This window comes from Orcinus orca, chromosome 20 (genome assembly GCF_937001465.1).
Source record: "Orcinus orca chromosome 20, mOrcOrc1.1, whole genome shotgun sequence".
In the NCBI taxonomy this organism is placed as follows: Eukaryota; Metazoa; Chordata; class Mammalia; order Artiodactyla; family Delphinidae; genus Orcinus; species Orcinus orca.
In genome coordinates, this window is record NC_064578.1 from 53,311,056 (window position 1) to 53,330,088 (window position 19,033).

Here is a 19,033-nt window from a genome sequence, read left to right on the forward strand (position 1 = left end):
GACTTTGGAATTTTTTTTTTTAAATTCTGGAACATTGAGATGACTTTGAACATTTGTAAGCAGAAGTGTGACATAATTTATGTTTTAAGAAGAGCACTGTGCCTGCAGTTTGGAGATTGGATTGTGGTGGAACGCAAGAGTGGAAGCAGGACGCCTAGGGAGAATGCTGCCATCCTCCGGGCATGGGTGGTGACGGCTCCAAGGAGGGTGGGGGTAGTGGGGATGGGAAGATGTGAATAGATTTAAGATGTGTTTTGGAGGGAGAGCCATCGGGATTTGCTGCAGGGCTGCTGGACACGAGTAATGGGAATCAAGGATGATGCAAAGTTCTCAACCTGGGCGGCGCCTTTGAGTATGAATTTTTTTACAAGAAGTTCACAACATCCCACTTTAAGGATGAGAAATCCGAGACTAGCTTTCGAGTTCTGTGCTGGATGATACTGGTGACGCCGAGATGACGCAGAACCAGAACCTGCTCTCGAAGGGCTCTCAGTCTTGAGAGGTGGGGGACAGACACAGAGATGGACAATAACATTCTGGGGTGATGGGAGCCGGGACACAGGGAGGAACTGGACAGTGAGAGCCGGAAGCGGATTAAACGTTGCCTGGAGGCAAGGGGGAGGGGGAGGTCGGGGTCCAGGAAAACATTGTTGCTCGCTTGCAAGGCGTGGGGGAGAAGGTCGGAGAGGTTTTTGGGTTTTTTGGTGTTTTGTTTTGTTTTGTTTTAGAGGAGGTGGCCTTTGGGCTAGGTCTAGGGTGAATGGATAGTTGATGTAGAAGAAACGGCGCGAGCAAAGGCTAGGTGGTTGGAATCTAAAGATTTTTACCAAAAAGGCTGGTTTTCCTTTTCTGGCGACTATGATTAGCATGCAGGTCTCATCCATCCGGTTAGGAAGCTTATGTCAAACAGGGCTCCGAAATAAGGGTTCGAATCCTCGTTCCGCTTCTTACTAGCTCTTGACCTAAAGTAAGCTAAGTCTCTGGGTTTTTGCGACATAAAACTCAATTCCAGCGTAACGGCACTGCTTCGTGTTTTGTTCTGTTACTGTTCCTCCGGTTTCTGCCGTCAGGGTCCGACCTCGCCACTTACCATGTACCTGGCCCTTTAAGGCCCTTCCTCCCCGAGCTGGGAGAGCGGAGGCGCGTTGTTGCGCCTCTAAGAAAATGCCCTTTACCCAGCTTTCAAAATTGACAGGCAAGTTCTGAAAAGCGACCAATCAATTCCTGAGTCGGGAGGGAACGAAGGTTCCGATTTGTTGGGGAACGCCTGCTGCAATAGGTTTGAGCTCCTCCCACTCCTTGTTACTTGGAACAGCGCGAGACGTAATCCTCAGCTCTGATTGGCGGGTATGATCACGTTACTTCCGCGTCTCCTCCCTCTGTCCGTCAAATCCGGGGGAGGCGGGGCTAGCACCCTCGCTTTTTGATTGGCTACGTTTCTGAGCGCGTCTGAGCGTCTGAGCGTGAGAAGCCCGTGCACCGCAAAGAAGAGTAGAGCCCGCTCGCCACAAGTAGAGAAAGTCCACGCGCAGCAAAGAAGACCCAATGCAGCCAAAAATAAATAAATTAAAAAAAAGTTACTGACCCCTCGTCAAACCAGTTGTCCTAGCAACATAATCTTGCAATTTCCCAGGTCAGACAAATTTTGAAGGGTCCTTTGGCAGGATTTGGGGGCAGAGAGAGGGAAACAGAGGCCCCTCCAGCATTCTGCCCCCTCTAAGTTTATTAAAACGAATTCAGGACCTGCAGTGGTCATCCCTTTTAGGACCTGTCTGAGCTTGAATGTCACTTCTGCTATTTTGTTGTGTGAACCTGTCCCTCTTGAAGCCCCTATAAAATGAGGCAGTTGTACAAACTACCATGTATAAAATAAAAAAGCTATAAGGATGTGTTTTACAACACAGGAAATAAAGCCAATATTTTATAATAACTGTAAACGGAGTATAACCTTTAAAATCTGTGAATCACTATGTTTACACCTGAAACATAATACTGTACATCAACTATACCTCAATTCTTTAAAAAAAGTTAAAAAAAATGAGGCAGTTGCATTGGTTGATCCTACTCCATGGGTAATTCAATTACTCTGGGTATACTGGCTTCTGGTGGCCAACTTCAGTGCTTGCAGCTAGTTCAGTTTTTTATTTTATTCAGTACACAGAGGCACTGGCACAGTTAGGAGGCAAAGTATGTCAGCGTGGCCCTCCTTACCATATCATCATATGCAGTAACTACCAAATCCGGGCTCCGGGGGTGACTATGGAGGAAAGACAGAGAGCACTTAGGACACAGTGAGCACAGCGCTCTTTTTTGCTACCTTCTTCTCCAAAGCTATTTGCATCCCACCTGCAGACTGGCGCTCCATGGCTCAGCCCACTGGGCTAGTCAGTTAATACCTTACACAAGGTAAAATGTTGGCTATATTCCCTGTTGTACAATATGTACTTGTAGCTTATTTTATACCTAAGAGTTTGTATCTCTTAATCCCCTATCCCTATACTGCCCCACCCCCCTCATCTGTACTCTCTTATTCAATCATTGTAACAAACCTTCCAAGTAAGGGTGTTACCTTCATTTTAATACATGAGGCTCAGAGAGAGAAAGTCACTTGCCTACACTTATTCTGATTAGTAAGTAGTAGAATCTGGACACAAGTGCAAGGCCTTTGTCCTTTCTATATACTGCACCTGCCACCCCTCCTTATCAGGTCCCCTCTGCTCAACAAGCCACCAAGAGGCCAATATAAGGTCATGACCAAGAGCCTGGGCTCTGGAATCAAATCTTACTAATCCTGTGGCTTTGGATGTGTCTGTAACCTTTTCATGACTCAGTTTGCCCAACTGTATAATAGAGATAATATCTGTATAAAGGAACCCTTGGAAAATTCCAACTCAAAATCTTTTTCTTTCTTTTCTTTCCCTCTTTATCTAAGTGCATTTATCCTTCTAAGGAGTAAAGACATCCCCTGCACCCCCACTCCCCCACCATGGTCTTAGAAAGGAAAAGAAAGATCAACAGAGGCCAGCTTCATGGACACAGCCTGACCACTACTTCCTGCTGAGATGAGGTGACCAGCTAGCCTCTCTTTATATCTGAGATGATTGACCATCCTCACATTCTGCCCTGAGTTTTGAGTCCTTTTCACTCGAGAGCGCCACTTCAGGAGGGATTATGAAAAAGCGGGGAGAGCAGTGGTTTTGGAGTCAGCCATGGGTGGGACCCCTGATATTGCCGATTTCTCCTGTGTGTCTTTAGATAAGTTAATTCACCTCTCTGAGTCTCAGATATCTTCCCAATGGAGATACTCTTAAATCTTACACCACAGTTGGCTCACAATGTGATACACAGCAGGTATTCAAAAATATTAATTTCCTCCCTCTTACTATTAAACTGCCACTCAAGTCTCCTCGCCCTACAAGTCCTCACCCTAGAAACCTTCCATCTAGTCACAGAGCTAGTCAGTGTCACCTTGGCTACTCTTGAACTCTCTCTGGACCTCCGCTTCTGTTAGCTCTTCTGTACAAATAAGTGGGTGAGTTTACATTACATGAAAATTCCACCAACTCTTCCTAAACCGAAGGCTAGCTATCTTAGGCTTAGCAGGGCAACGACTCCACTCTGCCTGAAACCAGCCATAGGCGATCCAGAAAAAAATGGGCACGGCTGCATTCCAATAAAGTTTTATTTATGGACACTGAAATTGGAATCTCAAGTCATTTCCACGCATCATAAAGCATCCTTCTTTTGATTTTCCCCTTAACCATTTAAAATGTAAAACACACTCTTGGCTCACAGGTGGCAGCAAACTAGGCAGCGGCCCAGACTTGACCTGTGAGGTCGGCGAAGATGAGCGCTTGGTCATCTTTCAAGGCCCTCCCACCGCTGAGAAACTGAGACTGTTGAGTATTCAGCCAGGGTGGTGCCTAGGTGTGTCAGAGGAGAAGCTTTACCTTGCTTAGAATAGTGTATTTGGAGAAGGCTGCTCTGGAGACATTGACCAGGCTGTTCCAAGACGCTAGGATCTGGGATGGGATCATCCCATCCTTGGACGATGAAATGAGAGAGAGAGGGAGACAGAAAGACAGACAGACTGCACTCTGTTCTCCTCTTCCCAATCGTTCTGCCTTTCTCCCCGGCCTGGGTCCAAGTCCTCCAACCCAGCAGACAGATGCTCAGTGGAACTGGATTTCAGCATACTCTGAGTGAGTACCCTTGGGCCTCTGGGTGTCCCATGGTCTGAGGCCTGGGAAGTTGAGGACGGCATAATGGGTCTCCTCCTGGTTGCTCTCTGATTCTGGGGCTGGAGGGGATGATCTGGGCCCTGGACTACCGTGGGAAACAAGATAGAGCTCCTTCTGGTTCTTTCTGGGTTCCGGGGGGTGAGCGTCTGGAACAGTGGCCCAGGAAGGACTGCTGGGTTTGGTTTTCTGTTGCTGAGCCTAAGGGAGAAATGACCATCCTTCATTCATTCATTCAACAGATACTCGAGCCCCTACCACGTGCTAGGCACCGACTGAGGAACTGGGGTTACATCAGGCAGTAAAACGAAGACCCTGCCTTCGCTGAGCTCGCCTTCCATCTCGCGACAGGAACACACAATAAAGACAAGTCTGTGTAAGCCTCCCAGCCTGTGGTCCTCTGCTATGGCCGCCCTGGCAAACGAACGCAGATACATTGGTGTAACCATCACCACAAGACGTCGAACTGCTCCATCATCACAAACATCTCCCTCCTGCTGTCCTTCTCATCATCCTCCCCTCCCGAACCCCTCGCAACTACTAACCTGCCCTCTGTCTCTACAATCTTATCATTGGAGAGTGTTATATACACGGAATCCTGTGTATGTGACCGTCTGAAATTGGCATTTTTCACTTTTTTTTTTCTTCGTCCCTAAGCTCTATCCAACCGAGGGGGGAGAAGTGGTTTGGATGGATTTGGGAGGAGATTTGCAGATGGATTGATTGTGGGGGCGATAAAAAAGAGAGGAGTAAGAAATGACTTAAAGTCTCTAGGCTTGAGCAGCTGGACAAATGTGGTGCTATTTGCTGAGATGCAGAGGATGGAGGAGAAGGGTTTTAAGTGGTGCTTAGTCATGAGTTTGGTTTTGGACAGGCTAGGTTTGAGATGCCTATTAGACATCCACGTGGAGATGCTGCCTAGATAGTTGGCTATGAGTCTAGAGTTCAGGGATGAGTCTGGGAGATGTACATTTTGGAATCGTCCGCATATAGATGTTCTCTCCTGAAAAGATCCAGCATTTACCCAACACTTACTAGGTGCCTGGTACTGTTGTAAATGCTTTACAAGTAGAAAATGAGCATATTGAATACCCAGAGTGAGCCTACTGGTGGTCGGCACTACTATTATCCCCATTTTACAGTTAAAGAAATCGAGGCACAGAAAAGTGAAGTGACTCATCCCAGAACACACAGTGAAGAAAGCGGACAGGAACCCGAGCAGGCTGGCTTCAGAGCCCTACCCTTAACCATCACTAGGACATGCCGTCTCTCAGTGATATTAATCATTGGTGACATCATTAATTTTACTTAGTAATGTTGTTGGTAGTAGTAATAATGGAATAGCTGCTACCTATTAGGCAATAACATGTGTTGTAATCCTCAAGCCAACCCTCAAGGAGGAAGCAATAGAGGCTCAGTGGAGGGAGCGATTTGGTCAAGGTCTCATAGAGGTTAAGTGCCAGAATCAGGATTTGAATCCAGCGCCCGGGCCTCTTCCACTGCGATGTCTCTCGGGCAAAGGGTGAGGGCGGGGCTGGGGAGGAGGGTATACAGGAGTCAGAGAAGGGGAAGAAGAGACAGCTGGTTGGGGCCACTCACCAGGGGGCCAGTTTTAGGGACCACGTTGATGTAATCCAGGAGCGTGCTCCTCCGTGAGACCCTGGACCTCGGAGTCTCTCCCGGGGCCGGGGCCGGGGCCGGAACCTCTGCTTGGGTCCACTTCTTCCTCAGAGCCCTCACGCTGAGGGAACACCCCGCCTTGGTGCGCGCCCGGGCCCCGCCCCCCTCTCCACGGGTCCCAGATCCCACGCTCCCTCCATCGCTGGTCCTGCTAACTCACACGATCAGGATGAAGCAGAGGAGAAGGAGGGTCATGAGGCCAATTCCTAGAAATATTCCGCTGGAGAACGCTTTGGAGGCGAATCCCTTCTCATCTGCACGAGGAAACGGTCAGCCATCTCTGAGCCCTTCCCGTCCCCGTGGGTCCTCACGTCCACCCGCCACTAGGCGCTCAGGCTTCCGGAGCCTAGTGGTTTTTCCAGAGGTTTTTACCTAGAGCCCCTTCCCATCGACTTCTTGGAAACCGCTACACCCCAGGCCCAAGCGTCAGGCTCTCCGATTTAATTTCCCCCTCCGCATCCCCAGCCACAGGCGCCCCCGTGTCCCCGCTCCCCAGCTCCTGACCCAACCACAGGACCCTGTCGCTGTCGCTCTCAGCCCCCGCCTCCAGGGGGCGTCCAGTTGGCCCCTGACCTGGCAGCAGCAGGACAGTGGCGCTCTGGGCCCCGTGGACGTTCTGGGCCTCGCAGCTGAGTCTGAGGCCAGAGCTGAGCCCCTCGCGGAGGCTCAGGGAGCTGTTGACCCAGGGCCCAGCCGAGCTGGAGGTGACCTTGAAGGAGGCGCTGCTGAAATTCCCCTCCAGCAGCCCCTCCCCCAGCCGCCAGCGCAGGGAGGGGGCCGGCTGGGCTCGGGAGGAACAGTCGCAGTGCAGACCCTCCTCCTCCTGGGAGCAGGAGGGTCCCAGCAGCTGCGGGGGGTCTGTACAGAGGGAGGAGAGTCAGCGGTGCCTCTCCCCTCACGTGGGCCCAGGTGTCCTGCCCCCAGGGGTCCCCGCACTCACAGACCACCGAGAGGCTCAGAGACGTATTCTGGGAGCCCAGAGGGTTCTGAGCTCGGCAGGTGAATTCTCCTTCATGCTCTGTTTGTATCTGAGGCAGCTCCAGGACCCCAGGATCTGAGGGCTGGGAGGGGCTCAGAGTCTGTCCCCCTCGGGCCCAGCTCAGCCGGGCTGGGGGGTTGCTGTGAGCGACACAGAGCAGACGCAGGCTTTGGCCTTCCAGGACCGGAAGAGATGTACCATTTCTGAAGTTTTCCAGGACTAGAGAGGGAACGGCCAGGACGGATGAACAGCTGAGGGCACAGGGACCCTCTTCCTGCTGACATTCCAGACGTCCGGGCTCCCAGTTTGGTTCCTCTGATCCCCTTTCCTACCTGTCCTATTTCCCTGGGAGACCATCACTTTCACGTTCTCTGGGGCATCTGAAACAGAGACAGGGTACTTGACGCTAAACAAGCCAGGGGTTTCCTTCTGGGCAAAGTGAACGTCCCTAGGGGTGAAGGGCTGGGAGGCGGAGGGGGGTTGAATTACCCACTGAGTGATTCGCAGATGAATGACCCAAGGGAATAGACTGGTAAGAAGGGCAGGTCCCTAAGATACTGTGATTTATAACAGAAATAGGTATTTGATCTTTGTTCCTATTCCTGGCACAGAGCTTCTAAAACTCTTGGATTTCCTGAATGCTAGGTAAGCGTGATAAATGTGCCTTGTTATTTATAACAAACCCCTTTCCACCACTCCTGAGTTTATGTTAATGAAGTCACTTTTAGAAGCGCCCGAGGATGAGGGCTTGTTGCCGGGGAACCAACCACGGATCAGAGGGTTAGAACTTTCAGTCCCACCCCCCTGACCTCTGAGGAAGGGAAAGGGGACTGGAGACTGAGTTCAATCACCAGTGGCCAATGGCCAATGGAGGACTCCATAACACGCTCCACCCCCCCAAATGGGGTTGGGAGAGCTTCCAGGTTGGTGAACACTTGGAGATTTGGGGAGAGTTGTGCCCAGGAAGAGGGCATGGAAGTTAGCTGCTCCTTCCCCATACCTTGCCCTATGCATCGCTTCCATCTGCCTGTTCCTGAGTTATATTCTTTTATAATAAACCGGTCATCTAGTGAGTAAAATATTTCTCTGAGCAGCTCTAGCAAATTAATTGAACCCAAGGAGGAGGTCATGGGAACCTCCAATCTATCGTTGGCCGGTCAGAAGCACAGGGGACAACCTGGACTTGTGATTGGTGGCTGAAGCGGGGGCGGGGCCCCTTTCCAGAAACTGATCCCTTAACCTGTGGGATCTGACGCTATCTCCGGGTAGATAGCGTCAGAATTGAGTCGAATTGTAGCACACGCCACTGATGCTGGAGAACTGCTCGGTGGCGTGGGGAGATCCCCCGCCCCCGCGCCCACCGCAGTCGGAGCTGGAAACAGAATCCCAGCCCCATAGGCCTGGGGTGCCGGGTCACCTTAGAGCTCTGCGACCCTGCCCTCAGCCCCCTCCCTCCTCCCCGCCCCCCCCAACCCAGGCCCCCGCTGGTCACACTCACACTGCACGGAGAGTTCCAGGCTGCGGCTCTGAGAGCCAAGCCCGTTCTCAGCTCGGCAGGTGTAGCGACCCGCGTCCTCAGCCTTCACCCGGGGCAGCACCAGCTCCAGGGTTCTGGAGCCCGAGGGGTGGGACCAAGAGAGGATTCTGTCCTGCAGGGCCCAGCTCAGTGTGGCCAGCGGCACGCTGTCGGCTGTACAGAGTAGCCGCAGGAACTGGCCTTTCTGGACTTCCAGATGGGGGCTGTTTCCCTGCGGCTCCAGGGCTGCAGAGAGAGAGAGCGCGCAAGAGAAGGACTGCAAGGGGGAACACCACTCCCCCGCCCTCCTGACACCCCCAAGTGGCCCTCAGTACCTGATACATCGGTCTGGGAAATGCTGATCACCAGGTCTTTGGGGGCATCTGTAACAGGATTGGGAGCTGGCTTTGGGGAGGAATGAGAGATTCCCCACCGCCAGAGACAACCCCCTCGGGGAGAAGAAAGTGTGACCTTCCTCCGGGAAGACAAGTGACAGATGAGTGCCAAAGATGCGCTTATGGACACAGGTCCAGACGGCATCCCCATCCCCCCTCCCTGGGCCGAGGCAAGCGTGGCTAGACTCCACGCCTTCCTACCCACGCAGCCGCAGAGAGCTGACCATCATTGCCCGGCTGCCTCTCTCCACCTCCGCGTCCCCCGTGCCTGTTTGCGCACCCTGATGTCCTTCCCGCCACCAAACTCACAGGCCACGCTCAGCAGGACGGTGTCCTCTGTGCTCAGTCCCCTTCTGGAGACGTCCACTCGACAGGTGAGCTCAGTGCCGTGGTCCTGCGGTCTGGGCGTGAAGGTGAGGGCTGAGAGGTAGGAAGTTCTTGGTCTGGCCTCGTGGGAGGAGACGGTGGCCCCCCTCCAGGAGAGAGTAGGGGCTGGACATTCCTCAAAGGTCCAGTGAAACATACAGATGAGCGTCACCTGGTGCCCAGGCTTCAGAGTCTCTGGGACGTAGATCTCTGGCTTCTGAGTCAGGGCTGGGATGGAGGGAGAGAGGGTGGGATGCTAGACCCTGATGGGGGTACTCCCGGGGGTCCCCCATGGTCCGTTCCCCATAGCCCCTCCCCAGTATGAGAAGGGGGGAGGAGGGGAGGGGGGGTCCCACCCGGGGGGTCCCACCCCATTCCAGCTCGAGCCAGTTCCGTACCTGTCACCTCCAGACGGAACTTGTATTCCACGAAATTATATCGCACGTAATAGCCTCTCTCCAACCGAAAGAAGTACGATGCACTGTCCTCCATGTGTACATCTCTGATGAGCAAAGAGCAATTCTGTCTGGGATCGCCCAGGAGCTGGAATCGGCCTCGGGTGTGTGCTTGCACGTCTCGATCCGCCTTGTTTGTGGCCACTGGCAGACCACTGTCTGTGGCGGTCGGTTCTTTGAACCAGAAGCCGTAAGCTGGGGTGGAGGGAACCCAACCTATTACGGGATAGGAGACGGAGCAGGGCACGACCACGCACAGGCCTTCCTGCACCCTCACCAACTCCTGCACCTGCAGCTGGAAAGCTGGATTCTGAGCCCATGACCCTATGGGGAGACAGAGAGAGGCTCAGGCTGCACCCCCAGTCCCGGGCCCCTCCTGGCCCCCCACCTCGTTCACTCACCGGCCCACAGCACGGCTAAGAGCAGCGGCAAGAGCATCTCAGGCACTTGGAACTGCCCTGGGACACGCTCATTCCCCAGACACTGTGACTCGCACTGGGTGAGGGCAGAAGGCGGAAGCTGAGCCCTGGTGGATTGATGCATGAAATGAGCTTCTGATGCTCAGACCCACACGACTCATTTTCCTCTTCTGGACTCTCCCCGCCCCCATGTCACCCACTTGAACTCACTCTTTCCCGGGGGGCTCGCCTGGCGTCTGGGCTCCCTGAGCTGGTCACCTTCCCGCGTCATCTCTGGGGGAGGGAGTGGAGGACATGTGTCTAGACTTGGGGCCTGGCTTTGGGTGGGTGGAGGCCGGGGACTCTCCCGCTGGACCCTGAGCCGTTAGGGAAGCAGAAGTGAAAGTTCCCAGTAAGCCCTTCTTACAGGGGCCTCTGGTGATGGTGATGGGTGCTGGGCAGGGTGGATTTCTGGGGCAGAGGGTAGGAGTGGGAGTGCAGGGTTAGTCTTGCCAGATAAAAGTCAGGATGCCCGGTTAAAACTGGCTTTCAGACGAAAAATGAATTGTTTTAGTATAAGTATGTCCCAGAGATTGCATGTGATATATATACTTCTACTGAAATCATTCGTTGCTGAGATCTGAAATTCAACTTTAACTGGGCACTTTGCCTTTTTATTGGCTAAATCTGGCAACCGTAGGCTGGTCTCAGTGCCTCTACCCCTTCACCCTCCCTGATGGGCTCACTGACTCCTGGTCCCCCAGGAGCACCCACGCCAAGGTCTTTGTCTGCTTCCCAGTCTCCCCTTCTGTCACACAGTTGGACGACACACATTTGTAACACCTGCTGTGATAAGAACACAGACACCCAGGGGCGATGCTGATGGTGGGAGACTTAGGCAATGTAAGGGGCATGGCATTTGTGGAGTGAGTCAGGTAAACTCCCCCAGATGTGGACTGTTGTTCCCCTCACCTTGAGATGACTCTGTTTTGGTCACGTGGAGACACTGTGCTTGCCTATATGACCTCCATGCTCTGGAAGCTTGTGTGTGGCAGGTGTCATGCTGTATATGGGGGAGGCGGACACACATAGGTAAATGAGACAGCGTCTGACCTCAAGGGAACCCAGCTTGGTAAATGAAGATCCTTAGAAACAGAAGAGCACTGAAGTGTTCATCAATGCCCTGCCCCCCACATGCTGGGACAGACATTCACGCTGGGCCCTGGGGAAAGGGTGGTCACTACTTCCTGGCAAAGTCAAGAGGGGCTTCCCAGAGGAAGCGACACATAACTATCCCTGTCCTCGAATCCACTCTAGTAGTCTGCTCAGGCTGCCATAATAAAAGAGCACAGAATGAGCGGCTTAAACAACAGAAATGTATTTCCTCACAGTTCTGGAGGCTACAAGTTCAAGATCAACGTGTCGGCAGGGTTTGTTTCTTCTGAGGTCTCTTTCCTCGGCTTGGAGATGGCCGTCTTCTCCTCCAGTCTTCACCTGGTCTTCCTTGTGTGTACGTGTGTTCTTCACAAGGACACCAGTCATACTGGACTGGGACTCTGCCCTATGACCTCATTTCAACTGAATTACCTCTTTAAAGACTCTATCTACAAATATACATTCTGAGGTACTGGGGGTTAAGACTTCAACATATGAGCTTCTGGGCAGAGGGAGTGCAATTCAACCCGTAACATCCACCCTCCTATTCACTCTGCTGCCGGGTCCCCACTGCCCAACCTAGGCTTTCTCTGGGGGAAGCAGTTTCCCTTCTCCCGGGGGAGCCCTTGCATCCAGGGACATCACACCCTTCCTTCTGTCAAGTTCACAGAGGAAGGGCCTCTCGGAGGGAGGAGTGAGAGGGAGGGAAGGATGCCTGGGTCCTGCTGAGGGCTTGCCCTGAAGGAGCTGAGAACTGAGGTTCTCCACCCCCAAAGCTTAGATCCAGCCTCACCTCTGCCTCGGAGCACCTCCATGCCTCCATGGGGCTAATGGGAGTGGGAACCAGGACAGTGGCAACATCTCAGGCCTTCCGTGGGTTTCTCCACACTATTCCATGCTACTCCATCAGACAGAAAAGGGAGAGAGGACCGTCTGCTACCCTGGGGCTGAAGGATACCAATCCGTGACTCCCCAGCTCCTCCAGGCCAACCCAGAGGTCTCATACGCCCCACCAACGAATGTGGGCCACCCTCAGGGTGAGATATGCCTTCAAAGCTCAGAGCTGATCCCTGAGATGTGGAGGTGAGGAGGTCTCCTGTACCAGGTGAGGTCAGTTGGGCAGCTTCATATCTATAGCCAAGCGGCCAGGGAGAGGTGGAAACAGAGTGGAAGCCAGTAACCCCACTTGTGGACCAACCCATCCCCTTCTGGAGGCAGCTGCCACAAGGTTCCTGGAGGTGGTCCTGAGACCACCAGCTCCCCTCCTCTGCGTTCCCGGAAACCCGGAGGGTTCGCTCTTCTCTTCACAGGAAAGGTTCTTCAGGTCACAGGAACTGCCCTTTGTTTACTGTCCACCCTGCTCACCCGAGTCCAATCTCGCCTCCATCCCTACATCCCTCAACCTCTTCTTGTCAGGGTCACCAAAGATCTCAAATGGCTAAAACCCATAGGTAATTTCTATTCTCATCTCATTTGGATGCCGCCTGCTCTGCAGCATTTGGTGTGCTCAGTCACCCCTTCCTTCTTTTTTCTTTTTATAAATTTATTTGTTTATTTATTTTTTGGCTGCACTGGGTCTTCGTTGCTGCACACGGGCTTTCTCTAGTTGCGGCGAGCGGGGGCTACTCTTTGTTGCGTTGCATGGGCTTCTCATTGCGGTGGCTTCTTGTTGCAGAGCACAGGTGCTAGGCACGCGGGCTTCAGTAGTTGTGGCATGCGGGCTCAGTAGTTGCGGCGCACAGGCTCACTAGTTGCGGCGCATGGGCTTAGTTGCTCCGCGGCTGTGGGAAGCAGTCAGCCTTGAGAGCAGGCTACGGACATGCCAGGCATGCGGCCGCCGCTCAAAGGGACTGTGCCTACTTGTTCCCCTCCTTGTTCCATTCCATGGGAGATAAATCACCAGGGCCCAGAGACCAGAAAGAATGTAAAATGAGACAAGCAAAGCTGTCTCCCCCCTGCACGTGCAGGTTATTTTTGATGATTCTGGGTTTATGGGTTTTCTCCCAGGGAAGTTAACCTTGAAGCCGAGACAGTCTGTAGATAACGTAAACCACCATCTGGTAACCTCCCTTTTTCTAGTCTACATAATTTGCAACCGTAGCATAATAAAATTTGCCTTGCAACTCTCAGTTGTCTTGGTCCTCTGACCCCATTTGTCGGTGCTACTTCAGTCCCTTACCCCTTCCCTTCTGACCCTGGGCGGTGAAATCCTCTTTCTCCGGCTGGTCCGCGGCACGCGGCATGTGGGATCTTCCCGGACCAGGGCTGGAACCCGTGTCCCCTGCACTGGCAGGCGGATGCTTAACCACTGCGCTACCAGGGAAGCCCCACCCCTTCCTTCTTGAAACACTTCAGTCTGGCTTCCCCTGTCACCTAGAACTGCCATCTCGGAGGTACCTGCCGGAGTCGGGCTGCCCATAGCGTACAGAGGACACCATTACTTCCTCGGTTTCTCCTTCTACCTTTCTAGACACTCGTCTTCATCTTTCATGGTTCCGCCTCTGCCCTTGACCCCTAAATCTTAGAATGCATCAGGATCACTCTCCCTAGATGTCCTATTTCATCCATGACTTTAAAAATGCATGCTACGGGCTTCCCTGGTGGCGCAGTGATTGAGAGTCCGCCTGCTGATGCAGGGACACGGGTTCGTGCCCCAGTCCGGGAAGATCCCACATGCTTGCGTACCGCAAAAAAAAAAAAAAAAAAAAAAGCATGCTACATGTGATATTGTGATTTACAGTAAGTATATATTTTGGTCTTTGCTCATGGTTCCTGGCTCACAGCACCCAAAACCCTTGGAATTTCCTGAGTGATAAGAGCAGTGGGAGCATCTTTTGTTCTAATATTGGTCTCTTGTCCTCAGTTCCTGAAAACACTTCAGAGCCAGAAATGAGTGTCTTGCTATTCATAACAAACCCCTTTCCACCACACCTGAGTTTTGTTAATGAGGTGACTTTTGGAAAGCACAGAAGGATGGGGGCTAGTTGCCAGGGGAACGAACCATGTGATTAGAAGGTAGGAAATTTCAGTCCAGTCCCTGACCTCCCGGAAGGGGTGAGGGGCTAGAGGCTGAGTCAGTCGCCCATGGCCAATGATTTAATCAGACATGCCTATGGAATGAAGCCCCCATAAAAACCAAAAGTATGGGGTTCAGAGAGTTTCCAGGTTGGAGAACATGTGAAGATTTGGGGAGAGTGGTGCACCTCCCCAAAGAGAGGGCATGGAAGCCCCAAGCCCTTTCCCCATACTTTGTCCTACGCATCATTTCCATCTGGCTGTTCCTGAGTTATATCCTTTTATAATAAGCCAGTAATCTCAGAAGTAGACTGTTTCTCTGTGTTGTGTGTGCCACTGAACCCAAGAAATGGGTCATGAGAACCTCCGATCTATACTCCATCAGTCAGAAGCACGAGTGACAACATGGACTTGTGATTGGCATCTGAAGCGGGGGGCGGGGGGGCAGTCTTATGGGACTGAGCCCTTAACCCGTGGGATCTGACACTATCTCCAGGTAGGTGGTGTCAGAGTTGCGTTGAGTTGTAGGATGCCCAGCTAGCGTGGAGAATTGCCTGGTGGTGTGGGGAGCTTCCCCCCGGGCCCACACTTTGAAATCGGTAATCAGAATTGTACTACCAATATCAATTTTTTGATTTTCATATTGCCCTCCAGTTGTGTAAGATGTTAACACTGGGGGTAACTGGAATGCATGACACATCACTGTACGTTTCTCTGCAACCTCCTGTGAGTCTCTGGTTGCTTCCAAATGAAGTTAAACTACAAACTAAAATAAATGATCACAAGACACACAACAACAACAATAAAGAAACACGCTGATGACTCCTAAAGTATATATTTCAATCCTTCCCTGTCTACCTGACATGGACTCAGGAAGACATAATGGGCATCTCAAACTTAGGATCTAAATTTTCACACAGCACTCTTATTTCTCATCTCAAACCCTCTCCTTTTCAGTTGTCTAAATGTTATTGTTTTGTGGTACCAACATCTGCCCACATCCTAGCATCATTCTGATGTCTTCCTTTGCCTCAGTCCCTGCAAGACCTGTCAGTTCAAATTTTTAAATATTAAAAAAAAAAATCTATCCACTTATGCCCACCCCCACTACCATTCATTACCCTAGTCCAAGATTTCTCAATCTCAGCACTATTGACACTTTGAGTCAGATAATTCTTGGGGAGTAGAAGCTGCCCCGAGCTTTGTAGGATGTTGAGCACCATCCCTGGCCTCCACCCACTAGATGCCACTTGCCTCCCTCCCCCCATCACAGTTGTGACAATTAAAAATGTCTCCAGGGGCTTCCCTGGTGGCGCAGTGGTTGACAGTCCGCCTGCCGATGCAGGGGACGCGGGTTTGTGCCCCGATCTGGGAAGATCCCACATGCCGCGGAGCGGCTGGGCCCGTGAGCCATGGCCGCTGAGCCTGTGCGTCCAGAGCCTGTGCTCTGCAACAGGAGAGGCCACAACAGTGAGAGGCCCGCGTACCGCAAAAAAAAACCCCAAAAAACCAAAAAAAAACCTCTTGATGATTCTTCCTGCCTCTTTATTAAAAAAATTATTTTATTGAAGTATAGTGGACTTACATTGTTATGTTAATTTCTGCTGTACAGCAAAGTGAGTCAGTGATACATATATAGACATTCTTTTTCAGACTCTTTTCCATTCTTTTTCAGACTCTGTCCCAGACTACTGAATACAGTTCCCTGCTTCTACTTTTGCCCCTTCTGTAAGGCAGTTTCAACACAACAACCAGAGTTATTTTTAAAACATAGATCAGATCAAGTCACCCTCTTGCCCAAACATTTCAATGGCATCTTACCATATGTAGGAGAAAACCCAAACTCATCACCATAACCTATAGAACTCGACCTGAGGTAACCCCCAGTGACCCCTGCAAACTCACTTGGAACGCACTCCACTTTACTTCTGCACTCCCGCCGGCGATCCCCACTCTGTTTCTCACATTTACCAAATTCATTTCTGCCTCAAGAACATGACACTAGCTGCTGCCCGTGGCTGCCCCCCTTTTCACTGTTCTCTGCTCAAAGGCCATCTCTTCGGAAATGCTTTTCCTGACCTTACAACCAACCTGCCCCAACATTTCCCCACCCGTACACTTTTCCAGATTTTTGGTCATTTCTTTGACCTCCTCTGAACTTTCCACCTTTTCTCAGTGTGACCAGAGCACCTCCCCCCTTTGCAATTGCCTTCTCATCCAAGCCAGCCTTCCCCCCTCCCAACCCTTGGCTAGACCACAGACTAGGGGCTACCTGAGTCCACGAGAATCTTTATCGGTCATCCTCGTATCTGCCTTCTCTGCCTAAGAATGTTCAGATTTTTCTCTGAGCCTATTCCTTAAGAAAAAAACTCTACAAGCCTCTGGTTTCCTGCTCTAATTCAACAGATGTTGAACACCTGCTTTGTCTGTCCCTGAGGTCACAACGGGGACAAAGATAGATATTGAGAGGAAGTGAGATTGGGGGTGGGTGGGTAGGTATGGGGTGGGAGCAGCTGAGGAGGGGGAAGAGAGGTAGGTAGGTAGGTAGTTCAGGATTCTGCCCTAGAAGGGTGCTGGGTGTGGGCCTGAGGACTGGACTTATTAGGAGGGATGAATGAAGGAGATGTAGGGAAGCATTCCAGTGGTGAATGAAGAGTCTGGGTCTGGCTGTAGTTGAGGCCCTGAGGGTGCTAAGGAGCCTTTGTTGGGGGGAAGGGAGTATCTCAGACACCCCCTGGCTAGCATCTTTGTGTCATTCAGATACACCTGTCCCAGTTCCCGCCCATACTGCTTGTGCTGCAGTTCAGGATGCTGCCCCTAGAGGGCGCTCCATTTTCCCTGGCACACACTGACCCTTGAGCCCCAGTCACCAGGATCTCTGCTGTCCAGAGTCCTGAAGAACTGCAGCTCTTTAGGGAATATTTCTCAGGCTCTGGACACATTTGCAAACGTTGCTCATCCAAAAAGGCTGCATCCATTCTCACTGAACCTACAAATAATGATTCTGCTCTTTTCACTGCACCTCAGTACAACTGAGTCTCTGCCGGGGGAGAGCATATCAAAGCAAACACTAAGTCCCCACAACCATCCGCTTCCCTCACTGCAAACCCACCTTTCCTGAAATTTAAAACACCTCAATATCTCTCACAGTGTCATTCTCAAATAAATGACGTCTACCCAGGCACACCAAACATGCGATGTCCTCATAAGAAAATGTTCCTGTGGTGTCTCAGTCTGTTCCGGCTGCTATACTAGACAGACCAAATGTAAGACCTGAAACCATAAAACTCTTAGAAGAAAACATAGGCAGTGTGCTCTTTGACATTGGTCTTCACAACATCTTTTTGTCTCCTCAGGCAAGGGAGACAAAAGCAAAAATAAATAAATGGAACTACAAAAAATTAAAAAGCTTTTGCACAGTGAAGGAAACCATCAACGAAACAGAAACACAGCCTACTAAGTGGGAGAAAATATTTGCAAACAGTATATCCGATAAGGTGTTAATATTCAAAATATACAAAACACTCATGCAACCCAACATCAAAAACACCAAACGACCTGACTAAAAATGGGCAGGGGACCTGAATAGACATTTTTCCAAAGAAGGCAAACAGATGGCCAACAGACACAAGAAATGATGCTCAATATCGCTAATCTTCAGAGAAATGCACCTCAAAACCACAATGAGATAGCACCTCACACCTGTCAGAATGGCTATGATAAAAAAGACAACACATAACAAGTGTCGGCGAGGATGTGGATAAAAGGGAACCCTCGTGCACCTTTGGTGGGATTGTAAATTGGTGCAGCCACTGTGGAAAACGGTACAGAGGTTCCTCAAAAAATTTAAAATAGAATTGCCATATGATCCAGCAATTTCACTTTTGGGTATTTACTCAAAGAAAACAAAAACACTAATTTGAAAAGATATATGGGGGCTTCCCTGGTGGCGCAGTGGCTGAGAACCCGCCTGCCAACACAGGGACACAGGTTCGAGCCCTGGTCTGGGAAGATCGCACATGCCACAGAGCAACTAAGTCTATGCACCACAACTACTGAGCCTGCGCTCTAGAGCCCGCAAGCCACAGCTACTGAGCCCGCGCACCACAACTACTGTAGCCTGCGCACCTGGAGCCCGTGCTCCGCAACAAGAGAAGCCACCGCAATGAGAAGCCCGTGCACCGAAACAAAGAGTAGCCCCCGCTCGCCACAACCAGAGAAAGCCCGTGCATAGCAACAAAGACCCAACGCGGCCAAAAATAAATAAAAATAAATAAATACATTTATATATATAAAAAAGGGGGGGCTTCCCTGGTGGCGCAGTGGTTGAGAGTCCGCCTGCCCATGCAGGCGACACGGGTTCATGCCCCGGTCTGGGAGGATCCCACATGCTGCAGAGTGGCTGGGCCCGTGAGCCACGGCCGCTGAGCCTGCGCGTCCGGAGCCTGTGCTCCGCAACGGGAGAGGCCACGACAGTGAGAGGTCCGCGTACCGCAAAAAATAAAAGAATAAAAAAATATTTAAAAATAAATTAAAAAAAGAACGCATACAAACAAAACAAAATGAAAACAGACCCACAGATACAGAGAACAAATGGGTGGTTGCCAGTGGGGAGGGGGTGGTGGGCAAAATAGGTGAAGGGGATTAAGGAGTGTAAATCACCAGTTATAAAATAAGTAAGCCATAGGGAAGTAATATACAGCAGAAGGAATAACGGTCAGTGATATTCTAATAGCTCTGTGTTGGGACAAATGGTTACTAGACTTATCATGGTGATCAGTTCATAATGTATACAAATGTCAGCTCACTACGTAGTACACCTGAAACTAACACAGT

At 51.2% G+C, this 19,033-nt stretch overlaps 1 protein-coding gene and 1 long non-coding RNA gene across 8 annotated transcripts in view; one reads left to right on the top strand and one right to left on the bottom strand.

The window, feature by feature from the left end:
- The window catches only part of LOC125962721 (uncharacterized), a 49,422-nt gene that overhangs the window by 7,035 nt on the left and 23,354 nt on the right, over positions 1 to 19,033 (top strand). The gene's annotated exons all lie outside the window — the stretch shown is intronic.
- SIGLEC10 (sialic acid binding Ig like lectin 10) lies at positions 3,665 to 11,152 on the bottom strand. Of its 7 annotated transcripts, none has more exons than XM_012539380.3 (13): positions 11,000 to 11,130; positions 10,259 to 10,321; positions 10,031 to 10,155; positions 9,573 to 9,953; positions 9,118 to 9,402; positions 8,749 to 8,796; positions 8,396 to 8,659; positions 7,230 to 7,277; positions 6,859 to 7,116; positions 6,492 to 6,776; positions 6,079 to 6,172; positions 5,838 to 5,979; positions 4,028 to 4,439 (listed from the first exon to the last, which is right to left on the bottom strand). In XM_012539380.3, the coding sequence occupies exons 3-13, from the start codon at positions 10,065 to 10,067 to the stop codon at positions 4,173 to 4,175; spliced, it is 2,109 nt and encodes a 702-aa protein (XP_012394834.1). In that variant the 5' UTR covers positions 10,068 to 10,155; positions 10,259 to 10,321; positions 11,000 to 11,130; the 3' UTR covers positions 4,028 to 4,172. The 7 variants fall into 7 exon arrangements, with proteins under 7 accessions (XP_049559365.1, XP_012394834.1, XP_033273687.1 ...); XM_033417796.2 differs by having other exon boundaries at positions 10,259 to 10,404; XM_049703409.1 differs by lacking the exon at positions 11,000 to 11,130 and having other exon boundaries at positions 9,573 to 9,824; positions 9,919 to 9,953; positions 10,259 to 10,404.

Bases quoted from the DNA above. Each gene is read 5' to 3' on its own strand.
- SIGLEC10 (XM_033417797.2), bottom strand. From the start codon at position 10,067: ATGCTCTTGCCGCTGCTCTTAGCCGTGCTGTGGGCCG. The intron at 9,403-9,572 runs GTACGGAACTGG...CCTCCATCCCAG, and splicing joins GTTCCGTCTGGAGGTGACAG to CCCTGACTCAGAAGCCAGAG. The intron at 4,440-5,837 runs GTGAGTGGCCCC...TTTCTCCCTTAG, and splicing joins TCCCTAAAACTGGCCCCCTG to GCTCAGCAACAGAAAACCAA.